The sequence below is a fragment of the Pinus tabuliformis genome, chromosome 2_2 (genome assembly GCF_031772625.1).
Source record: "Pinus tabuliformis cultivar Carrire ecotype Pingquan chromosome 2_2, CPIR1, whole genome shotgun sequence".
Lineage (NCBI taxonomy): Eukaryota > Viridiplantae > Streptophyta > Pinopsida > Pinales > Pinaceae > Pinus > Pinus tabuliformis.
The window spans coordinates 882,502,557-882,524,037 of record NC_142300.1 but is presented as its reverse complement, the minus strand read 5'-3'; the positions used below and the strand labels follow the sequence as shown (position 1 = coordinate 882,524,037).

The 21,481-nt window shown below is 39.2% G+C and overlaps 2 protein-coding genes across 3 annotated transcripts in view; both read right to left on the bottom strand.

Moving 5' to 3' along the window:
• Window positions 1–1,644: 1,644 nt before the first annotated feature.
• On the bottom strand, window positions 1,645–5,533 carry LOC149195842 (uncharacterized). 2 transcript variants are annotated; one of them, XM_089405428.1, is made up of 2 exons: window positions 5,449–5,533; window positions 1,645–5,346 (listed from the first exon to the last, which is right to left on the bottom strand). In XM_089405428.1, exon 2 carries the CDS (start codon window positions 3,291–3,293, stop codon window positions 1,938–1,940), a length of 1,356 nt encoding a protein of 451 aa, XP_089261554.1. In that variant the 5' UTR covers window positions 3,294–5,346; window positions 5,449–5,533; the 3' UTR covers window positions 1,645–1,937. The 2 variants fall into 2 exon arrangements, with proteins under 2 accessions (XP_089261554.1, XP_089261555.1); XM_089405429.1 differs by having other exon boundaries at window positions 1,645–3,642; window positions 5,449–5,529.
• LOC149195841 (uncharacterized) overlaps window positions 5,407–21,481 on the bottom strand; it is a 116,388-nt gene continuing 100,313 nt past the window's right edge. The window contains exons 2-4 of the mRNA XM_089408041.1: window positions 7,227–7,330; window positions 6,464–6,707; window positions 5,407–5,514 (exon numbers count right to left, since the gene is read on the bottom strand). Of these exons, the coding sequence (XP_089264167.1) occupies window positions 5,407–5,514; window positions 6,464–6,707; window positions 7,227–7,330 (456 nt within the window). The remainder of the gene's footprint in view (window positions 5,515–6,463; window positions 6,708–7,226; window positions 7,331–21,481) is intronic.

Sequence of the window (21,481 nt, the reverse complement as noted above, 5' to 3'; positions counted from 1 at the left end):
ATTTTGAAAAAATAGGTTAGTGCCTACAAATCGCTGAGTTGGTGCTCAGCTGAGGAGATTGGAGTCTCCTGTAGGTTGGTACCTACAAAAATAGTAAATTGGTTCTTACTAAGGATTGGTGTCCTCATCTTCTTGACAGGTTGGATCTGCTAATTTTGTAAGTCGGTGCTTACAGAGGATTGGTGTCCTCACAAGTGTTGTAATAAGTTGAAGATTGTTTTTGAAAAGCATTCAAGTGTTTCTTATAAAATATCTGTTTCATAATTTAGGTGTATTAAATAAGTTGAAGACTGTTTTGAAAAGCATTCTAAGTGTTTCTTATATTATATCTGTTTCATAATTTAGGTGTATTAAATGTTTTCAAAGCTAAAAAATTGTTAATTGTAATGAAACACTGATTAACCCCATCTCTCAGTATTTCCAACAAACAATTGTAATTAAGTATTACTGTCTACAGTATTAGAGTTCACTAAGCAAAAAATTGTTAATTGTAATGAAACACTGATTAACCCCATCTCTCAGTATTTCCAACAATTGTAATTAAGTATTACTGTCTACAGTATTAGAGTTCACTAAGCAATGCAACTGATCCATTTAATTTGACAATGCAGCTTGCATGCAAATAAAGAGAAATCTAGTCATGCAACCTCATAATTCCTAAGCTGAGAATTCATATGTATGGGTTTTAAATTTTAATAGGACCAAAAGCCTATGGGTCAACAGGCTTAACAGTAGAAGCACATCCATATGAGACATTCACGTATCCAAAAGATTAGCAGCTTTTCATTTATTAATTATTTTATAAAGGGGCAAACTGGGATGGACATAAACTTATGAACAATTGCACCCTTATGGTATGTTTTCTTTGGGAATTCAAAAACATGGACATTTTGGGAAGAGAATAAAAACACTAAAAGAAACCCTCTGTGGCAACTGTAACACCAAACAGGAGGAGTAGATTGCTCGTAATTTTGATTCATTACATGTGCAAGGTACCAAACAGGAGGAGTAGATTGCTCGTAATTTTGATTCATTACATGTGCAAGGTACTATAGCCAGTAAGCATCGCCAAGTATAATGATTTTCAAGAAACTGGTGAAGGAGCTTTCATATCTTTAAAGCATCTGCTCCAATCATTTGAAAAAATTAAGCCCAAGTTTGGTCAGGAGACTGGATGTATTAGAATTGAAAGGACTGGATTCTCAGCCTTGAATTCCATACTCGGAAAAAAATATGGAACGGCCATGACTAGCTCAGTGCAGGATGTTGTAATTGTGTTAAGCGCTTCACAAGTTGCCTCAGTGAAGGAGAAGCCGAAAGTATATCTACAGGACACATTATAGCAAGGTGAAGTGATTTTGAGATCTTCACGAGGCGCTGTGTCCCGTAAGCCAGGGGTGAAAACCTCATGTTCCCTACCTTCGTTAACAAGCATGCATGCCCAAGCAATGATGTTGCATCTATTCCCATAGCAAGAAAACGATGGATCCAAAGACTTCTTGCCAGAGGTGGCAAGTAATTCCAAAAGCGCCACTCCATTACCATAAACATCTCTGCCTTAGCAGACGCACCACATGTCACAGCATGTTCTTAAGTAACATACGCAAGGGCCAAAAATGCTAGTTATATCTGTTGTTGCATTAGTTTCAGAACCTCCAAGAGCATGTATACACAAGTTTATTGTCACTTCAAGCTTTCTCAAAATCAATTCTGAGCCTCGTATATTTACAGTATTTGACAGATTTAATAGACTCCAAGGTTGGAAATCATTGCCGCAATAGTATTAACTTTAATCCCTTGCTGCCATTTTATTCCACTTTCCCCACCTGACCATAGATATAGCTTGCCCTACAGTATGAATTTTGTGCACATTTAATAAAGAACGAAGCTTTGTTTCAGTCTCACGGTAATCTTAAGTAAGAATATGTTCAGACAGATCATTTCTTGTTATGAAGATTATACAATGAATTGTAAACTGTTTCCCATGCCTGTGCAGAATCCATCTGGTGCACAACTTGGGATGCATGTCGCAACTTTTCAAGGCCACGTCCTAATCGGGCTATTGTAGGCATTGCATGAGCAGATTCAACAGCACATTCTATCCCATCCCCGAAAGCTAAAAGCCCTGTACAAGCCAGAATGCTGCCACCAAAGCTTACCCAAGGAGTACCTCCAGTTGCCTTTCCATGTCTTTTACGCATGATACCATAAAAGGCTGTTCTCATAGCTGACAAGCTCGACCGTTCAGCAGCTGCTATAACACTGTGAGTTGCAGCTCGGAGCTTTTCTGCTGCAGCTGCTGTCTTCGCAGTAGCAGGAACATGAACTCCATAACCAAAGCCTATTTTCCCAGGAATAATTCCCTTAGAAGCTGGAGCTAGAAGTTTAGCAGGAGTGAAAACTTTTCCTAAGGCAACAGCTGCAGTTCTCTTTGTTTGCAGTAGGCCAAATTTCACAATAGTAGGAACTTTAAAGGTGACCATCTTCGCTATAGTTGAAACAGGAACAATTTTTGAAAATGAGGTTACACCCACAACAGTTGCTGCTCCTGCACCGACTGCTACTACAGGTTTTCCTCCAAGCACATTTCTTCTCTTTGGATCTTCCCCTTCAGAAGCATCGTCAAAAGTATCAGATATAAAACAATTGTCAGCTAAGTCGGCCACGTCTCGGGGCAAAGAAGTATTCCAATAACTTCTAATTCCAGCGAAGCTACTGGCGTCGACAATTGCAACTACTGTTCCAAAATCTTTAGCCTGTCTTTTCAGGGCTTGGGCAAACAGAGCATGGCACTTGTCTTCATAAGGAAGCTCATAGAAGTCTGCATCTTTCGGGAGCTTTTGCTCTTGCTTAAGAGGACTACGTGCCTTAGAATTCAGAGCAACTCTGAGTCCCTCAACAGCAATCCGAAACTTGTTAACATGAGATAACACTTCGCAATCCACCTCTTTGCCTTTCTCCACCTCAAGAAGCATCTTCCGAACACAAACTAATGCCCTTTCTAGGGCAGGAAGATTGTTAAACATATCATGCAAATCTACAAGTAAGGAATAGAAAGAATGTGCAAACGCAGGAATTTGATCCACATCACGGAAGTCACAACCTGCAGAAGAAGAGGCAGAACTTGCAGTGGAAGCACAATTTGATCCCGAATCCAGTGCCAATAAATTTTGCGATGTGAAAGCCGATGAGGCTAAAGCCTTTAGGGCAGAAGAGTGAAGTGGACTGGCCAAGATATGCCTCTGTGAGCCCATGGGAACACTTGAAGCCATGTCACCTGGTGATGGTGTCATTTTTCCCAAAAGGCCACTGCCCTGAGCTATCTCTGCTAAGGGTTTTATGGCACTTTTATTTGGTACATCCTGCTTGGAATCATGTTCACTATTGGTGCCTAATTCACCACCTTGACCGTCTCTATGTGGAGTTTCAAGAATAAAGAACAGGGAATGATTTTCTTGAGCAGCTTGTTTTGCAGCCAAAACATGACCATAAAATCCTGTTCCAAAAATTGTGCGTAAAATTTGTGAGCCAGCATAGAGTCGGTCCCAGTATAAAAATGATTATGTGAGTTTGAATTAAGAACTGAAATGCTGTGGGTTGGGCTGAAGACTTGCCACCACGACATTCCATTGCCCTCGGTGACTGGAAGGAAAAATAGCAGAGTTATGTTTATTAAAAGGTGAAAATTTCAGAAACAAGATAGTTATACTACATTAAATCAAGAGAAATGGAAGACTAATTTTTCCTTATGAGCATAGCATAAACCATAGACAAAGTGCCTTTCAACTGTGATAATTTAAAGGATGAAATCCTATTTAAGTATATTCAATAATCAAGAAACAAAACTCAGAATCTATACAGAAGCATAATAGAATAAACCCGTTATGGGCAGTTTCAGTTCCAAATAAACTCAGCCTGTATAGCTTAAGGCCAATGGGGCTCCCTCAATGTTAACGGTTATCAATATACATTTGGTTAATATCAGGCCATTGCCGCAAATTAAAATTCTTGTAGATAGAACTTCTTCAGACATGTTAACAAGTAATCACACCTGGGGCTTTCCTTGTTTTGTATTTCATTTCAAGCTTCCTTGTTTTGTATTTCAAGCTTCCTAGGGCGATCAAGCTTCCTTGTTTTGTATTTCATTTCAATCCATTTGTCTTTAACATAAGCGATGGTGTATCCACTCTCTGTGGTAATTGTTGAAATCAGATCTTAGCCAAGATGGCCATTTTAAAAAACGTATAGATACCCCTGGGCCCTCACACTGGGCCAAAGCACAGATGCTAGCTATCCTTATTTGTGTACCAAGGGAGATTTGGTATAAAATTTCTATTTTACCTAGATGAGTCAATCTTAATTTAGACCTATATTGATTGCTAATGGATTATATAATTCATTTTCATGAAAAGAGGGATAGCTGAAAGAAAATGGCCATCAAAATATTTAGTCCCATACCGTTCTTTGTGGATCAACATTTGCAAGGTGAAGAGCCTGCTTCATGGCCTCTTTTGAGGGCTTACAAATTATGGGTGCCTTCCGGGTTGTAGAGTTATGAGTGGGCATATCCAAGTCGTTATTGCTTTCAGTAATTTCTGAAGGAGGGTTAAGTGTCTCAAAGCATATTATGCCTTCAAAGTAATCATCCAACCCTAGCTTGTTAAGGACCTTTAACATGAACTTTTTCATTGTTTGTAAATATCTGTTTTACACAACAAAGTTACAAAAGGTTGAGAAGTATGTTTATATATTTCCAAATAAAACTACGACTTCATCATGTGTTATCATCATATAAAGAATTTGAAGGGATGCATATGATCTTACAATTTTCCTCTCAGGCATGCTTAATAACAAGTTCTTCAGCACAGGGTCTGGTTTAAGATTCTCATATGGAAATCCTCCATGAAAAAAGTTGTATAAGAAATATTTGATTCCAGTGGGTGAAGAAAGACACTGTTTTTTACCAAAAGCAATATATGGTATTCCAAACAACGTAAACAATGCAAGTCAAATCAATGGAATTTATTGTAATTTTTCTTTTATCAAAAACTGTTTAGCTTAAACTTAAATCTTAAACTTAAAGACTACCGATAATTGGAGTTTCCTCTAACCAGAGACAAACGCTCCAAAGGGATTAGTCGAGTCCACCATTCCCTTATTCAATGAGGGTATGGATTATGCAGTGACAACAGTTTCAATAGTTGCACTTGCTAGTCTTGAACGCACAACATTTTTGGTGCTCTCTACATCTTTTTCTTCCCATATCTCAGGCAGGGCTTCTCTAATTTTGTTGTGAATACTTTCAAGGGAAAAACATGATTCCTTTGTTCGGACTGAAGTTCACACCTGATGATGACAGTGAACACCAATATTGAATTTTGAGAAGATTGGACCAATTAAACGATCTTACAAAAGCCTCAGATCCCATTTAGAAAGATATAGTCTTACCAATACAGTTTGCAGGCCTACACGCTTTCCTGTGGCTATATTCCAGTGACTGTCATCAAATAAAATCTGCAAGGAAACACAATAGATTTAATAGCAACTCCTGCAATAGACGCTTTTGAAATGACCTGCATACTGTAAAGAAAAATGGATGTTGTATGGTATGCCACAAGCCAGAAATGGCTGAAGTATGTGTTTCTAAAATTTCAAAAATAAACACATATAAATGTTATTCCACGAATTCCCTAAACTCGAGTACGCCCAGAATAGGTTTTGATTTTGCTTCTGATTGGTTAATATGAGTTAAGAGTTTATTTTTCTAAATACGTAAGTCACTCCAGATCCAGAAGCATAAGTATTTGTTAAAAGTATTTTTTTTTATGATCTGAAGAGTATGGTCTACTCAACATCCAGAGGTATAAGTATTTGTCAAGAGTTAAAGCCTAACTCCTTACTGTAAATCATCAGCAGAGTTAAAACTCAGCTTCTTACACACCATTATCAACCATTTATCACAGCAGATAATTCAAAATGGTATGGTTTTCTTGGTATATAGTGATAATTTCACCTACATTCCCAAATAACACAAGTGATAACTAATATTATTCATATTTCCAAAAAATAAATCTTTCTGATTTCTGAAGTATGATGTATGGATGTTTAAGCTATGAGAAGGGCGATCAAGCTTCCTTGTTTTGTATTTCATTTCAATCCATTTGTCTTTAACATAATCGATGGTGTATCCACTCTCTGTGGTAATTGTTGAAAGCAGATCTTAGCCAAGATGGCCATTTTAAAAAACATATAGATAACCCTGGGCCCTCACACTGGGCCAAAGCACAGATGCTAGCTATCCTTATTTGTGTACCAAGGGAGATTTGGTATAAAATTTCTATTTTACCTAGATGAGTCAATCTTAATTTAGACCTATATTGATTGCTAATGGATTATATAATTCATTTTCATGAAAAGAGGGATAGCTGAAAGAAAATGGCCATCAAAATATTTAGTCCCATACCGTTCTTTGTGGATCAACATTTGCAAGGTGAAGAGCCTGCTTCATGGCCTCTTTTGAGGGCTTACAAATTATGGGTGCCTTCCGGGTTGTAGAGTTATGAGTGGGCATATCCAAGTCGTTATTGCTTTCAGTAATTTCTGAAGGAGGGTTAAGTGTCTCAAAGCATATTATGCCTTCAAAGTAATCATCCAACCCTAGCTTGTTAAGGACCTTTAACATGAACTTTTTCATTGTTTGTAAATATCTGTTTTACACAACAAAGTTACAAAAGGTTGAGAAGTATGTTTATATATTTCCAAATAAAACTACGACTTCATCATGTGTTATCATCATATAAAGAATTTGAAGGGATCCATATGATCTTACAATTTTCCTCTCAGGCATGCTTAATAACAAGTTCTTCAGCACAGGGTCTGGTTTAATCTTAAACTTAAAGACTACCGATAATTGGAGTTTCCTCTAACCAGAGACAAACGCTCCAAAGGGATTAGTCGAGTCGACCATTCCCTTATTCAATGAGGGTATGGATTATGCAGTGACAACAGTTTCAATAGTTGCACTTGCTAGTCTTGAACGCACAACATTTTTGGTGCTCTCTACATCTTTTTCTTCCCATATCTCAGGCAGGGCTTCTCTAATGTTGTTGTGAATACTTTCAAGGGAAAAACATGATTCCTTTGTTCGGACTGAAGTTCACACCTGATGATGACAGTGAACACCAATATTGAATTTGGAGAAGATTGGACCAATTAAACGATCTTACAAAAGCCTCATATCCCATTTAGAAAGATATAGTCTTACCAATACAGTTTGCAGGCCTACACGCTTTCCTGTGGCTATATTCCAGTGACTGTCATCGAATAAAATCTGCAAGGAAACACAATAGATTTAATAGCAACTCCTGCAATAGACACTTTTGAAATGACCTGCATACTGTAAAGAAAAATGGATGTTGTATGGTATGCCACAAGCCAGAAATGGCTGAAGTATGTGTTTCTAAAATTTCAAAAATAAACACATATAAATGTTATTCCACGAATTCCCTAAACTCGAGTACGCCCAGAATAGGTTTTGATTTTGCTTCTGATTGGTTAATATGAGTTAAGAGTTTATTTTTCTAAATACGTAAGTCACTCCAGATCCAGAAGCATAAGTATTTGTTAAAAGTATTTTTTTTTATGATCTGAAGAGTATGGTCTACTCAACATCCAGAGGTATAAGTATTTGTCAAGAGTTAAAGCCTAACTCCTTACTGTAAATCATCAGCAGAGTTAAAACTCAGCTTCTTACACACCATTATCAACCATTTATCACAGCAGATAATTCAAAATGGTATGGTTTTCTTGGTATATAGTGATAATTTCACCTACATTCCCAAATAACACAAGTGATAACTAATATTATTCATATTTCCAAAAAATAAATCTTTCTGATTTCTGAAGTATGATGTATGGATGTTTATGCTATGAGAAGGGCGATCAAGCTTCATAGTGTAAAGAAAAATGGATGTTGTATGGTATGCCACAAGCCAGAAATGGCTGAAGTATGTGTTTCTAAAATTTCAAAAATAAACACATATAAATGTTATTCCACGAATTCCCTAAACTCGAGTACGCCCAGAATAGGTTTTGATTTTGCTTCTGATTGGTTAATATGAGTTAAGAGTTTATTTTTCTAAATACGTAAGTCACTCCAGATCCAGAAGCATAAGTATTTGTTAAAAGTATTTTTTTTATCATATTTTCCCTATAAAGTAATTAACGATGTAAAGTAGGTTAAATTACCATATTATTGTTACATTGTGATTTAGAAAGAAAGTTTTAAATGTTATTTGAAAATTTATATTTAATAAGTATATTAAAATTTATATGGATAATATTTCAAAATTTAAAAGATAAATTATTTTTCTTTTAGGTGTGGAGACTTTTGAATATATATTTCATTTAATAGGCAGAGTTTAAATGTTTTATATTTTTAGTTTTTTTTCATTGGAATCTAGTGATATAATTTTTGGTCATATCATAATTTCATGTTGTTTAAATTGCATTTTTGAATGTAGAAATGAGTTCATCATTATATTTTGTCTTTTTCATTGGAATTTAGTGATATAATTTTTGGTCATATCATAATTTCATGTTGTTTAAATTGCATTCTTGAATGTATAAATGGATTTGACATTCTAAAAACCCTGTGATGCACTCAGACTATAGAAACTCAACAACTTAAATATACAATTCCAACAAATTCTAGTTGATTTTTAGGTAAATTTAACCCAAAAATATGTTGGAAAAAGAGCCAAATTGTAGAATATTTAGACTATGCTCATTGAATGGGTCTAAATGTTCTATGATTTGCAGTTTTTACAACAATCTCACCAAAACCCAACTATAGGAGAATTGTTAGAATTACAATTTTCCATTATTGGACTTGCATTTTTAATTGCAAAATTGCATTCAATGACCTCAAAAATCCTTATAACCCCAAATTTTGCAATCTCAACTATTGAAATCTATGATTCTAATATAATTTGTAACTAGATTTTGCACAAAAATGATTGCAAAAACATGACCATAAAAGGTTGAATTTGTAGCATGTTTATACTATGCTATACTTCACCTATTTGGCCACTTTGCCAAGTCTCTTCTCATCTCATGGGACAACGCTGACATAAATTGAAAGTCATATGATATATTTATGTCCATGTGTTGCATATGAATATAGTGATCATGTAATAGTGTTTCTCCCTATCAACATGACCAGAATTTTGTTCTAACTATAGGTTTTCTAAAGATAAGGTTCTAATTTTCTATATGTATTTTGTCAACATGTCTTGATGCTTTCAAGTACATTTAGCAATGTGTCTAGACACATTTATTTAGTTTAGTGATGTGAAGTTTTCATGGTCGGTTCTGCCTACTCTAACATCTTCCATTGGGATTTGCATCAAGGATGCAACAATCAGTTGGTGTGGGTTTATGGAGGATTAATTTTGTCACAAAATTCTCATGGTTTGGAGCAATTTAATTGTCTATACTTGAGATTTAATGTTATATTTTTAGTTGTTTTTTCTTAGAGTATTGCATAATGGCATTGTTTGTGTTGGGAATATAGGAAAGGGATGATTGTGATTTCTAATTTGTTTGGTGTTGGTTTTTTATGTCCTTTTGGTTTTTCATTTGAGCCATCAAATTTGAAATGTTAGGTTATGATGGTGGAGGTGTCAATTGTAATGTTTTTTTTGGTGGGTGTATTTAATGATTGGTGTTATATTAGTAATGGTTGTGTCTCTGAGTTTTTCCAAAAATGGAGCTCTTAAAGTCGAGAATGGAGGTTGAGCATGTCTGTGAGTGTTGGTTTGTGCCACAATAGTTTTTTATGTTCTTGTGGTTAGCATCCCCTCTTTATGTCATCTTAGAAACAAATATTTACTCTTGATTTGTTTGGCAGAGGTGTTTCTCATGGTGTTTGTCATCATGAGTTTATTAGATTTACTTACTATGGTTTAGATTTTTTTTTGTGTTTTTTGTTGGCTTATTGGGGCTTGACCCAGGTTCAAAGTTAAGTTAGCCAAACAAATCACAAATCCCGGTATTACTGGCCCTTTCGGAAACAGTCCGCGAAGCGCGAACTGAGGACTCACCTGAAGTAGTATGGGAGAGTGCTAGAACCAGGTTTTCGCACCCTGGAGATGTCTAATGAGTTCAAGTGGTCCGCGGTTCGACCCCACACGCAAGTCGCTTTACACACTTTCCTATACCTTGCAACCTGTTATACTGCCCTTGCGCAACCCTAATCGGAGGTCAAACGCTGCGCTTCTGCATTATTACCCAAGTCCTTACTGGTATTCCAATGTTAGTTGATTATTTTAGCCTACTTTTGTGCTTTTAAGTTACACTTAACAACATAAACCATTCATATAGGTGCGCGCGATAAATAAACAATATATTTGCAAATTATATCAAACATGCATTAACTTGAGAATAGATACACAAAATGATAACAAACTTCTCTTTATTAATTACTTCTTCGGTAGACTTGAATCTACCCTGTGCACTCAGCTTCAGGGGTCCGCACACTCAACTGCGGACTACTAGGCCTTTGTGCACTCAACTGCAGAGCCTTCTCCTACTCTATGACCCAAAGACACAGTTAGTCACTTAGACTCTTCCTTTTCTCTATTCTTCTCTTCTATCTCTACACTTAGAGCCTCGCTCTATTTATACAATCACGTGGTCTGTGGACCATGGGTAGGTCTATCCAGCCGACATTAAATTACAAAACTAGGGTGGACAACCCTATGACTCTATTATATATTTCGCGCTTCGCACCCGCAATCCGCGGATCTTTTACAACAAGAATGGGTCAAAATTGGGCTTTGAGCCCCAAAACATGCCTTAGGGGGGCTTCCATGCCCAACAAGCCCCCAACACAAACATCGTAACTCACCCTCGAGTCACTCTGTCGGTGCGGTGATCTTTGCACGGAGACCCTCCAGATGTTCTCGAACTACACTGAGCTGCTGCTTGCTGGATCTGTTGCATGCATTTTTCTGAGACCTTTGTGTCTGAACTGCTTCTCTACATCTATACCGGTATCTATTGCATATGTTTATAGTCCCACGCCTTTGTCCAGATCCTTGGAGCGCGAAGACTATGCTTCTGCCGGTTAGTCAGATAGTCGGGCCACCTGTGTAGGGCTTCAAGCGACTGCCATTCACCTTGCCTAGGAAAGGTTCTCCATTTAGTTTGACCAGCTATATTGCACCTCCGTTTGTGACCTCCTTAACCGTTTGTGACCTCCTTAACCACGTATGGTCCCAGCAAATGCATTCTGAACTTTCCCGGGAATTTTTCAAACTTACTGTCATACAACAGCACTAAGTCATTCACTTTAAAGGTGCGCAACTTAATATGGCGATCGTGTCAGGCCTTTTCACGCTGCTTTTGTACCTGTTGATGAAAACTAGCCAGGAACCATTCTTCCTCAAGTTCTTCCAATTGCGCGAGCCTTTCTTCTAGAGCTTCGTGGTCCATCATACCTGTGAGCGATGTTATTCATATACTAGGTACAATATACTCCATCGACATGACAGCTTCCACTCCATAAACTAACTGGAAAGGTGTTTGTCCCGTAAGTTTCTTGCACGTTGTCCTATAAGCTAATAGTACTGCTAGTACCCGCAGGTCCCAATCGCTTCCCTGTGCGTTACATACTTTGGTTAGCGTAGTCTCCGGTACTTTGTTGAATGCTTCCACTGTCCCATTGGCTTGTGGGTGATACGGTGTGCTTTTCTGATGGTATGCCTAGAACTCTACTATGAGTGTGCTAATGGTTTCATTCAGGAAATGTGTACCGCGATCACTCATTAAGATTTTTGGACAGGCAAATCAGGTCAACACATGTTCAAGCAAAAACTTCGCAGCTGTAGCGGCCGTGCAGTCTTCAACTGGTTGCGCTTCCACCCAGTGTGTCAGGTACTTTGTCACAGTGATGATGTAGTGCGCACCCGTTTTTCCCTAGGGTTTGATAGGTCCCACAAAGTCGATTGCCCACTTTTCGAAGGGCTGAAGTGTCATTTGTGGATTCAAAGGCATCTCGTCCCTTCGCAATGGTTTACCGGTCCTTTGACATATATCGCAGGCCTTACAGTGTGCTTTTGAATCCTAATGAAGAGTTGGCCACCACAACCCTATGCAGAGAATCTTTTGTGATGTTGCTCATCCTGCATAGTGGCCTCCTGCAATGCCCCCATGTGCTTCCATGAGGATCTGACTTCGTTCAAATTCAGGTACGTACCTTCGTAATATCTCATCATTTCCGATTTTGTATAGGTGCCCCGCAATGACAGAAAAATCTGCCGCGTGTACCACCAATTCCTTCTTCTATTCAATGGAGTATTCCTTTGGCACAGTCCCTATTGTCAGAAAGTGGATTATATCTTCAAAGTGTCCATCTGCGATGCGTACAGCAAAGAGCTGTGTGTCAGGTAATCCTTCCTCCAAACTAGTAGGTTCCTCGCTTATCTCAATACGCGACAAGTGATCCGGTCCTATGTTCAGTCGTCCCGGCTTTACCATGACCTCAAAGTCATATTCTTAGAACAATAAGAGCCACCTACAAATGCGCCCCCCCCCAACACAGGCTTATTGACCAAGTATCTTAGCACGAAATGGTCTGTATACATCTTGAAATGTCCTCCTAGTAAATAGTGACGGTATTTTTGGAGTGCGTACACCATAGCCAACCCCTCACGTTCGATTGTGGAATAATTATTTTCGGCTTTCGACAACCTGTGACTTGTGAACGCGAAAGGGTGATCTAGGCCCTCTCCACCCGCTTGTGTTAGCACTGCTCCTAGTGCTATGCATGACGCATCAACGTGAACATGGAACTCCACATCCCATTTTGGGAAGACCATGATTGAGGCGGAGGCCAATTTCCCTTTTAGGACATCTAGACTCTTCATGCAATCATCGTTACAGCAGAATGTGACATCCTTTTTCAATAGTTTCTCCATTGGAGCGATGATCTAAGCATAGCTTTTAATGAACTTTCTATAGTATCCTATGTGTCCCAAGGTAGGCGCAACTATTTAACACTTCGCAGTGCTTCCAAATTCAGAATCACTACAATCTTCGTGGGGTCTACCATTAGTCCCTGTTTGCAAACCACATTTCCCAGTAGGTTCCCAAAGGGAATGAGGAATGTACACTTATTAAGGTTCAGTGCAATCTGGTGTCGTCAACAAGTATCCATCATTAAGCATAAGCTTGCTATGTGGTGCTTAACCAATCCAAAGATAGTCCAATCATCCAGATATACCTCTAGGAATTTGTGGATATATTCTTTGAAGGCGGCAACAACTATGCGCGAAAAGATGGATGGCACGTTTTTTAACCCAAACGGCATGGCGGTGTATTGAAATCAGCCCCATTCAGTAGTGAAGGTGGTATTTCTCCCATCTTCTAGCGCAATTTTGATCTGGTGGTACCCTGAGAACCCATCGTTGAAAGAATATGCTTCTTGCCTGCCAACATTTTCCAATACTTCATCTATGAATGAGGTCGGGAATCGGTCGTGTATGCAGGCGTCATTCAACTTCTTGATGTCCACGCATATTCTTATCTCAACCCTTCTTCTTTTTCTCCTATACTACCATAGGGCTTACCTAGTCGGATTCTTCCATCCGCTCAATAATTCCAACTGCGAGCATTTTGTCTAGTTCTACACAGACCTTTTCCTTGTACTTCGAATTCAAGCAGTAAGGCCTCTGCTTAACCGGCTTCGCGTTAGGTTATAGGGTGATCTTCATCATCTCTAAATCGCCAATGATCCCATTTAAGTTCGTAATCTTGGTCAGGAATAAGTCTTGGTACTGACAGAGTAACTCAGCAATCTTATCCACCATGGCATCATCCCAATAGTCACCAAGCATTGCATACTTTGGTTCAACCTCCATCCCAATGTTTACCTGCTTTGTTTTTACTGGCTCGTTGATGTCAGGATCTTCAATCAATGGTCCTTGAACCTCGCGATATCCTTCAGTTTGTGGAATGTTGATTTTTGTGGATATTCATCATCCTCCTTAATGGCTACATTGTAACACTCTAGCGCGCAGCTCAACTGGGTCACCCATTCCGACTGCAGCACTTCCATTGGCTCCAGAGGTATTTTGAAGATAGCTGCTTTTACTGCTTGCAGTGCATCATCAACAGTATCCCACAGATGATCCTCAAACATGAAGGTTAGCAGGAATCCTTCGTGCAAGATATCCCATTTGCCCGTGCCATGACAGAGCTCCTTCTCAGTATACCAATTCATGGGTATGATATCCAGGGTATGATAGAACAGGTGCACCCACTCAAGTTGTGGCTCTTCCCTGTAGACCTTGGTCCATTTCGCGATGTTTGCACGTGGATCATCCCATCCGTCATACTTATCTGTTAACCATATCTAAGGCTTTCCAAACTACATGCACATCATCCTTCTGCATTCGCGCCAATCCTCAAAACTTCTTTGATGCATACCCCACCATCTTGCGGGCATAGTGTGTAGTGCCCATTTCAAAGCACCGAAACGCTACTATTCTGGTACTTCTCTTTCAAAGTTGTTCAGCAAATCATCTACCTCGGTCAATTTGTCATACATAGGCAAATCTCTTACTTTCTGTTGCCACACATCGCAGCGACCTTATCATCATGTTGTAGTTGAGCGTGTTTATATCGTGTAACTAGTTTTACCATCGTTCTATCTCCTTGTCTGAATCTGAGGTGCAGGAGCTTTCGTGCTCCCACAAAATCCTACCATCCACTATTGGATTCACCCATTCCTTCTCCCGTGTGCTTATCTTGTAGATACAGTCTAGATCATCATTGTTGTTGTAGTCGCGCACTGACTTTGTGTAGTGTGATCCTTCCGCAGGGTCTAAAGGTAACACTAAGCATAGTGACTTGTTCTCGAAAATCATCTTGTGCTTCTTTATATTTATCACTCCATTCATGTCAGTGGCCCAATCTATTCCCAATAGCGTGGGATAGGGATTGTTGTCATCAACAATCTCTATCACTTCGAAATCTTCAAGCGCACTCACACCTTCGATATCCACCGTTATTCCTTGCAATCTTCCCATGGGTAGGATCTTTTGTTGGTTCGCCATTCACAATTGAATAGGAGACCATTGCAATGCAGGCCTGCCCATGCAATCCCACGTCTTCTTTGGCAGGACATTCGCGTCCAATTCTAGATCCAAAATCACTTGATCCATTTCATATTCCTCGATCTTTGTGGTCAATATCATCTCCCTTCCTGTTAGCATTGTGTGCTTCCCGAGCTTCCGGACTACGCGTCGTTCTCCTGGTGTGGTCCTAGCACATCTAGTGATGAGTTCTTGCAGTCCCTTCATAGCTTTTTTGTCGCGCAGCAGCTTCATGCATATCTCCAAAAAGGTAGTGAGCATTGATGGGTCCATTTCTGGTTCTAGTTTGTCTTTACTACGAGTGTGGGGCAGTCCTCTCTCTCATGATCAAATTGGGTACAATATAAGCATGACAGTCTCGTCGGATTTGTACAATCATGGGCATAATGCCTTGGCCCTCCACAATTGTAACAGATCAGCTGTCTGCAACCCCTTCCTGGTCCCATTCCTCCTCGACCGCGTCTGCGCCCCTGAAATCTAGTGCACACCATCCCTACATTTTGATTGAAGGCCCGTGTTTTGGCCTGAACTCTGTAGGTAGGAGTTCGTTCCATCATCAATTCATAACTTCTACAAGTGCACTCATCATGGCCTACTGACCTACAGAAGTTACGAAACAACTACTGGGAACTCTACGTATACTTATGTAATAGATGATAGTTATCTGTAGCATGCTTTCCTCCTATTTGACAAATCGTTCACCATAATGCAGGCACCGTGCTTGGTCATGCTTGTGCCTTTGGTCTTAGTGGCACTGGTCCTCCTGCCGCCAGGTAGTTCACGAATTCTGGATAATGGTCCTTGTCATTTCCCTGGCCCTTGCACTTTATGCACCATACCTTCTCGTGGGCTTTTGGGCGAGCCATCCTATCTTGTTTAAAACTTTGCATCTCAAGACACAAGCTTTTCAATTGCGCATGGATCTGTTAGACTCCCAGGTTAGGATCTTGTATCAGGGTCTCATGCAGTCTCATTGCAATTTCCAAGGCCTCGACCTGAGTGGATAGCCTCTGTTGTGACAGCGCATTCCTTAGATGCGACGTTAGCAAAGCTACAAACCATGTGCGGTGTTGCCCATCCGTCAAGGTCATGTTGGCTTCATGAATCATACACTTCAGCCTCTGATCCATCTCCCAGGGGGTCTCGTCTGGAAGCATCGCGATTTCCTTAAATCCAATTATCGACTGTGTCTCTGATTTTGGCCTGCTAAATTCCCTATTTAGCGCAGCTTAGATATCCACTATCCCTGTGTTTGGGTTGTCATTGGAATGCTTAATGTACCACGTCAGTGCGCATCCTACAAAGCACTTACCAGTGTTTCCTTCTTTATATTGTCATCCATGACTCCCTGCACTTCCCATACAACCTTTACCACGAACCAAAACTAGTCTAGATCTTTGTTCCCTACTCCTTTGAACACAAGCAACTTTATCGCGCTTGCAATTTTAAACTGTGGTGGTGGCGAAGGTGGTGTGGGCAAAAACAGAGGTGAAGATGGTGAAACTAGTGGTGGTGTAGGTGGGGGTGGTATGTGTAGAATTCACTGCTTTATTAGACTGATCACGCTTCTTGGTGAGACTTTCGTGAGCTCTTCCTCGCTTTCCCACGGAGGTGAAATCAAGGGGCTAGACTCTAGTTCTACACTACCTTCATTTCTGTAGATCCTCCCACTCTGCGTAGCCCCAAACATCAATTTATTTGAATAACCCGCTTTTCACACAGTAGCATTTTAATCCAAGTGTTCAAATATTTAATGTACTTACCTCACGGTCCTTTGAGGAAACGTCATTCCGCCTCGCTATAGTTGACTGAAGTATCTATGGTGAATTCAGTGATAAACCCTCCTATAATTCGATCGAGCCAGTGGTCCATAGCGCGTGCGATCTTATCTTCTGATGCTTCTAATCTGCGCACCAATTTTGGAGTTAACACAATAGGTTTGTCGAGCCTACACCTTCCTTGACTATCTGCTAGCTTCACGATCCACTCATACAACTTAGAGGGGAAGGATGCAAAGAAAATTTTGTGGATTTCCTTATAAAAATAGCAATCTCACCACTCTTCCTTTGATAACCACGGATTCTTGTTTTCTTGTGCCACGAACTTGTGAATCTTTTTGTCCAACCACTCTTCAATTCCTTTCTTTGTCAGATTCCAGTGATATGACATCAGACATCTTTTATGCAGATCCCAGTCCCGACAACGAAACCATTTGTTGGCTTATAGGGGCTTGACCCAGGTTCAGAGTTAAGTTAGCCAAACAAATCCCAGTACTACTGGCCCTTTTGGCAATAGTACGTAGAGCGCGAACTGAGGTCTCACCCGAAGTAGTATGGGAGGGTGCTAGAACCAGGTTTTCACAACCTGGAGATGTTTGATGAGTTCAAGTGGTCCGCGGTTCGACCTTGTGCGCAATTCACTTTGTGCACTTTCCCATACCTCGCAGCCTATTATACTACCTTCGCGCAGCCCTACTCGGGGGCCGAACGCTGCACTTCTACATTATTACCCAAGTCCTTACTGGTATTCCAATGTTAGTTGATTATTTTAGCCTACTTGTGTGCCTTTAAGTTACACTTAACAACATAAACCATTCATATAGGTGCGCGCAGTAAATAAAAAATATATTTGCAAATTATATCAAACATGCATTAACTTGAGAACAGATACACAAAATGATAACAAACTTCTCTTTATTAATTCCTTCCTCAGTTACAGACTTGACTCTGCCCTGCGCACTCAACTACAGGGGTCTGCACACTTAGCTACAGACTACTAGGCCTTCGTGCACTCAGCTGCAAATCCTTCTCCTACTCTACGACCCAAAGACACACTGAGTCACTTAGACTCTTCCTTTTCTCTATTCTTCTTTTCTATCTCTACACTTAGAGCCTCGCTCTATTTATACAATCCCATGGTCCGCGGACCATCGGTAGGTCTTTCCAGCCAACATTACATTACAAAACTAGGGTGGACAACCTTGTGACTCTATCATATATTTCGCACTTCGCACCTGCAATCCTCACATCTTTTACAACAAGAATGGGTCAAAACTTGGGCTTTGAGCCCCAAAACATGCCCTGGGGGGGATTCCATGCCCAACATTTTTCTTCGTTGACTCTACCAATGTTGATGTCTTATTATGGGGATTTTCATTCAAGTACATAGTGGAGGAGTGACTTGGTTTCCTAGAGGGGCATTTTCATTTTCATATTATAGTGGTTTCGAAGTAGTTTAATCATTTGTACTTAAGGTTTAATTATATATTGTTGATGGTTTTCTTCCTATCTACATGGTATTCTCCTTGCAGTGGATCTTTTTTAGCGAGGAATGTAGATTGAGTATGCCTATGGGTGTTAGTTTTTTCTTTCTCATGGTCTCAAAAAAAATGGTTTATTGTTTATTTATATGGTGGAGGTGCTTCCCATGGTATTTATGGTGGTGGTTTTTATGTGTTTTCTTGCTGTAGTTTGGGAATTTTGGGTGGCTTATTGTTCTTGGTGTTCTAGTGGGAATTTGGCTTTCATGTGTGCTTCTAGATGTTTCAAATTTGTTCTTTGGTCTTGGAAAACTAGACTATGATGGAGGAGGTTTTGGTTTTTTGGTTTTGTTATGTGAACAATGATGATAGCTCATCATTTGACTAGATTCAATATATTCTTTTAACTTTGTTTTCAATCTTCAAAACATGGTTGTAATTGGGCATTTTTAAAATCTCTCTATAAGTGCTTTTGCAATTTGATTTAGCAACTAGTTTTTGGTGGTGATCTTGGTACATTGTTTGGGATTTTCCTCCTTTTGTGGTGCTCCATTTCTAGTTTGGTTATTGTTATATGAGATTTACGATTATGGTCAAAAGTATCTCTCCTGGGTCGGTGGATAACCTAGAACAACAAAGAGACAAGGAACCCAATGCTTTTCCTTAAAGTAAATAGATGACAGAGTAAGGCCTACCTGAAATCCTTCACACACTTCCCTCCTTTAGCTTGAAAGCTCCAATTCCAGCTCTGGATGCCAAAATTAGAACCTCCATAGTTAGATAACATGAGCCAAGAAACTATGAGATCTATGTAGTATCATCTAAATACTTCATTCAATAGATCAACCTGGTATTGAAATATATGAAATAAAAACATCACATATAGGAAAACAATGAATTCTTTGCATTATTGTAAATGGAAGGAGATTACAAGCATAAGTACAAGGAGAAGAGATCCTCCAAGTTGTTGACTTGTCCTTTCCTTGTCAAAATATGCACCTCCAATCACCCTAAATGCATGAGATAATAACCACTCAATATAGCAGCATAAGGGTAGAATCACTCTCCAAAAGCTAACCCCCAACCACATAGAAGGCTGGGAATATATAGAGAAGTAGGGTAATTTGGGAGTTCTTAGCCAATTACAAATTTAGGGTTTGAGATCCACCTTTGATGGAGGGATAGGATCAAAGGATAAGTGGTGAAAACTCAACAGTAGGGTAGGATAAGATCTTGATGTTTTATCAAAGGTAAGTAGTTAAAAAAACTTCTGGAAAATCCTAGAAGGGGAAGCTTCCAGAATCTCGATCATTCTCCCAGATTTCTACAACCAATGCAGATGCAAAGGAGAGCAACCTTTTGGTGACCAACACAGGTTACAGTGGAGCAACCTATAGGTGATCACACCCGAATAGGCATATAGGGAATGTGTTATGAAACCAGCTCACAAAAAGATAGAAAAGATAGATCAACACCTTAGAATTCAGCCTCTTCGAGGGGGAAACCTCCTTTACATTACACAAATGAACAATTCTTGGATGATACAAATGAAAAGACCTCCTTTCTATATATAGGAGTTTAAGGGGTCATAATAGAATCAGAGCCGACATAACAATAATAATGTAAGGGCACAATAATAACAATAGTGGGCTTCTATGGGACACAATAATAACAATATGGGGACTACATGGGCACAACAATATAATAAGGGGGTTGTACTAATAACAATAAGGGGTTACACTAGTAGTATAGGGACTTAACATGCTTCTCTCCTTCAAAAAGTGTTTTCCTCAACGCTTGAGTAGTACTTGATGCTTCTGTATAAAATTCTTGTCCTCCCATGTGGAATCTTTAGTGGGTAAGTTCTTCCACTTAATGAGATACTTTAAAATTGATCAATTTCGTAGCTATCAGGTTCTTGCTTTTGTGACTGCTCCAGGTTTCAATATGATTTTTCCTTCCTCGTCAAGTTCTGGCAATATTGTTTGAAGTGGGATCTTCTGCAACTTTTGAATGAGTGGTCTGACTTCTTCATCCTTCTTCCATTCATTCCTTGCTTTGTTTATCCAATCTGGTTGGATAATATAAATATCACAAAACAATGCTTCCACATTCTCATCCTTTCTTGAGAGTGCATCTGCAACAACATTTTTCTTCCCTTTTTTGTAGATGATTTCAAAGTCATAAACCATCATATTTGTAACCCATTTTTTCTGTTCTTCTAAAGATAATCTTTGTTCTAAAATGTATTTAAGACTATCATGATCCATTTTTAGCTTGAAATGTCTTCCCATTAGGTAAGGTCGTCATTTCTTAAGTGCATGTACTATTGGCCACATTTCCTTCTCATAAATAGCTTGCTTGAGATGTAGCCGTAAAAATACCCAATCGCCTACATCAAAACTTCTTTAACTGTGATGTTGATCTGCCTGTTGTTTCAATTGATTCTGCACCAAATTGGTGTTATCCTTTAAAAGTTGGAGAACTTGTTGTTGATGCTCAATGTGATATTTCACTGCTTGAATCTTTTTCTTCTTGATATGTCCTTCTATCTTGAGAGTTTGAGGAGTGGTAATTTCTTCGAATGCATTACAAGATATGGTCGGACTCATTTCTTGATGCTCGATGTGATCTTTCACTTCTTGAACATTTTTCTTCTTGATATGCCCTTCTATCTTGATAGTTTGGGGAGTGGTAATTCCGGCCAATGCATTACAATATATGGTCGGATTCATTTCTTCTTTCTCGATGTGATCCTTCACTTCTCGATGTCCTTCTATCTTGAGAGATTGAGGAGTGGTAATTCTTTCCAATTCTTTACAAGATATGGTCGGATTCATTTCTTCTTTCTCGGGGTTGGTTCCTGGTGTATATCCTCTTATTTTGATGTTTCTAGATCCTTTTCTTCCTCCTCTTCACAATCAATGTAAAATAATTTCTTCTCAATACACTTATGACCTTTAATGTATTTGTTATCACAATTGTAACAAAGTCCTTTTGCTCTTTTTTCTTCCAATTGTTGTGGTGTCAACCTTGTAGATTGTAGAAGGCTAGGAGAAACAAC

What these genes read in the sequence shown, in the direction of transcription:
- LOC149195842 (XM_089405428.1), bottom strand. Translation starts at nt 3,293, where the DNA reads ATGACACCATCACCAGGTGACATGGCTTCAAGTGTTCCCATGGGCTCA.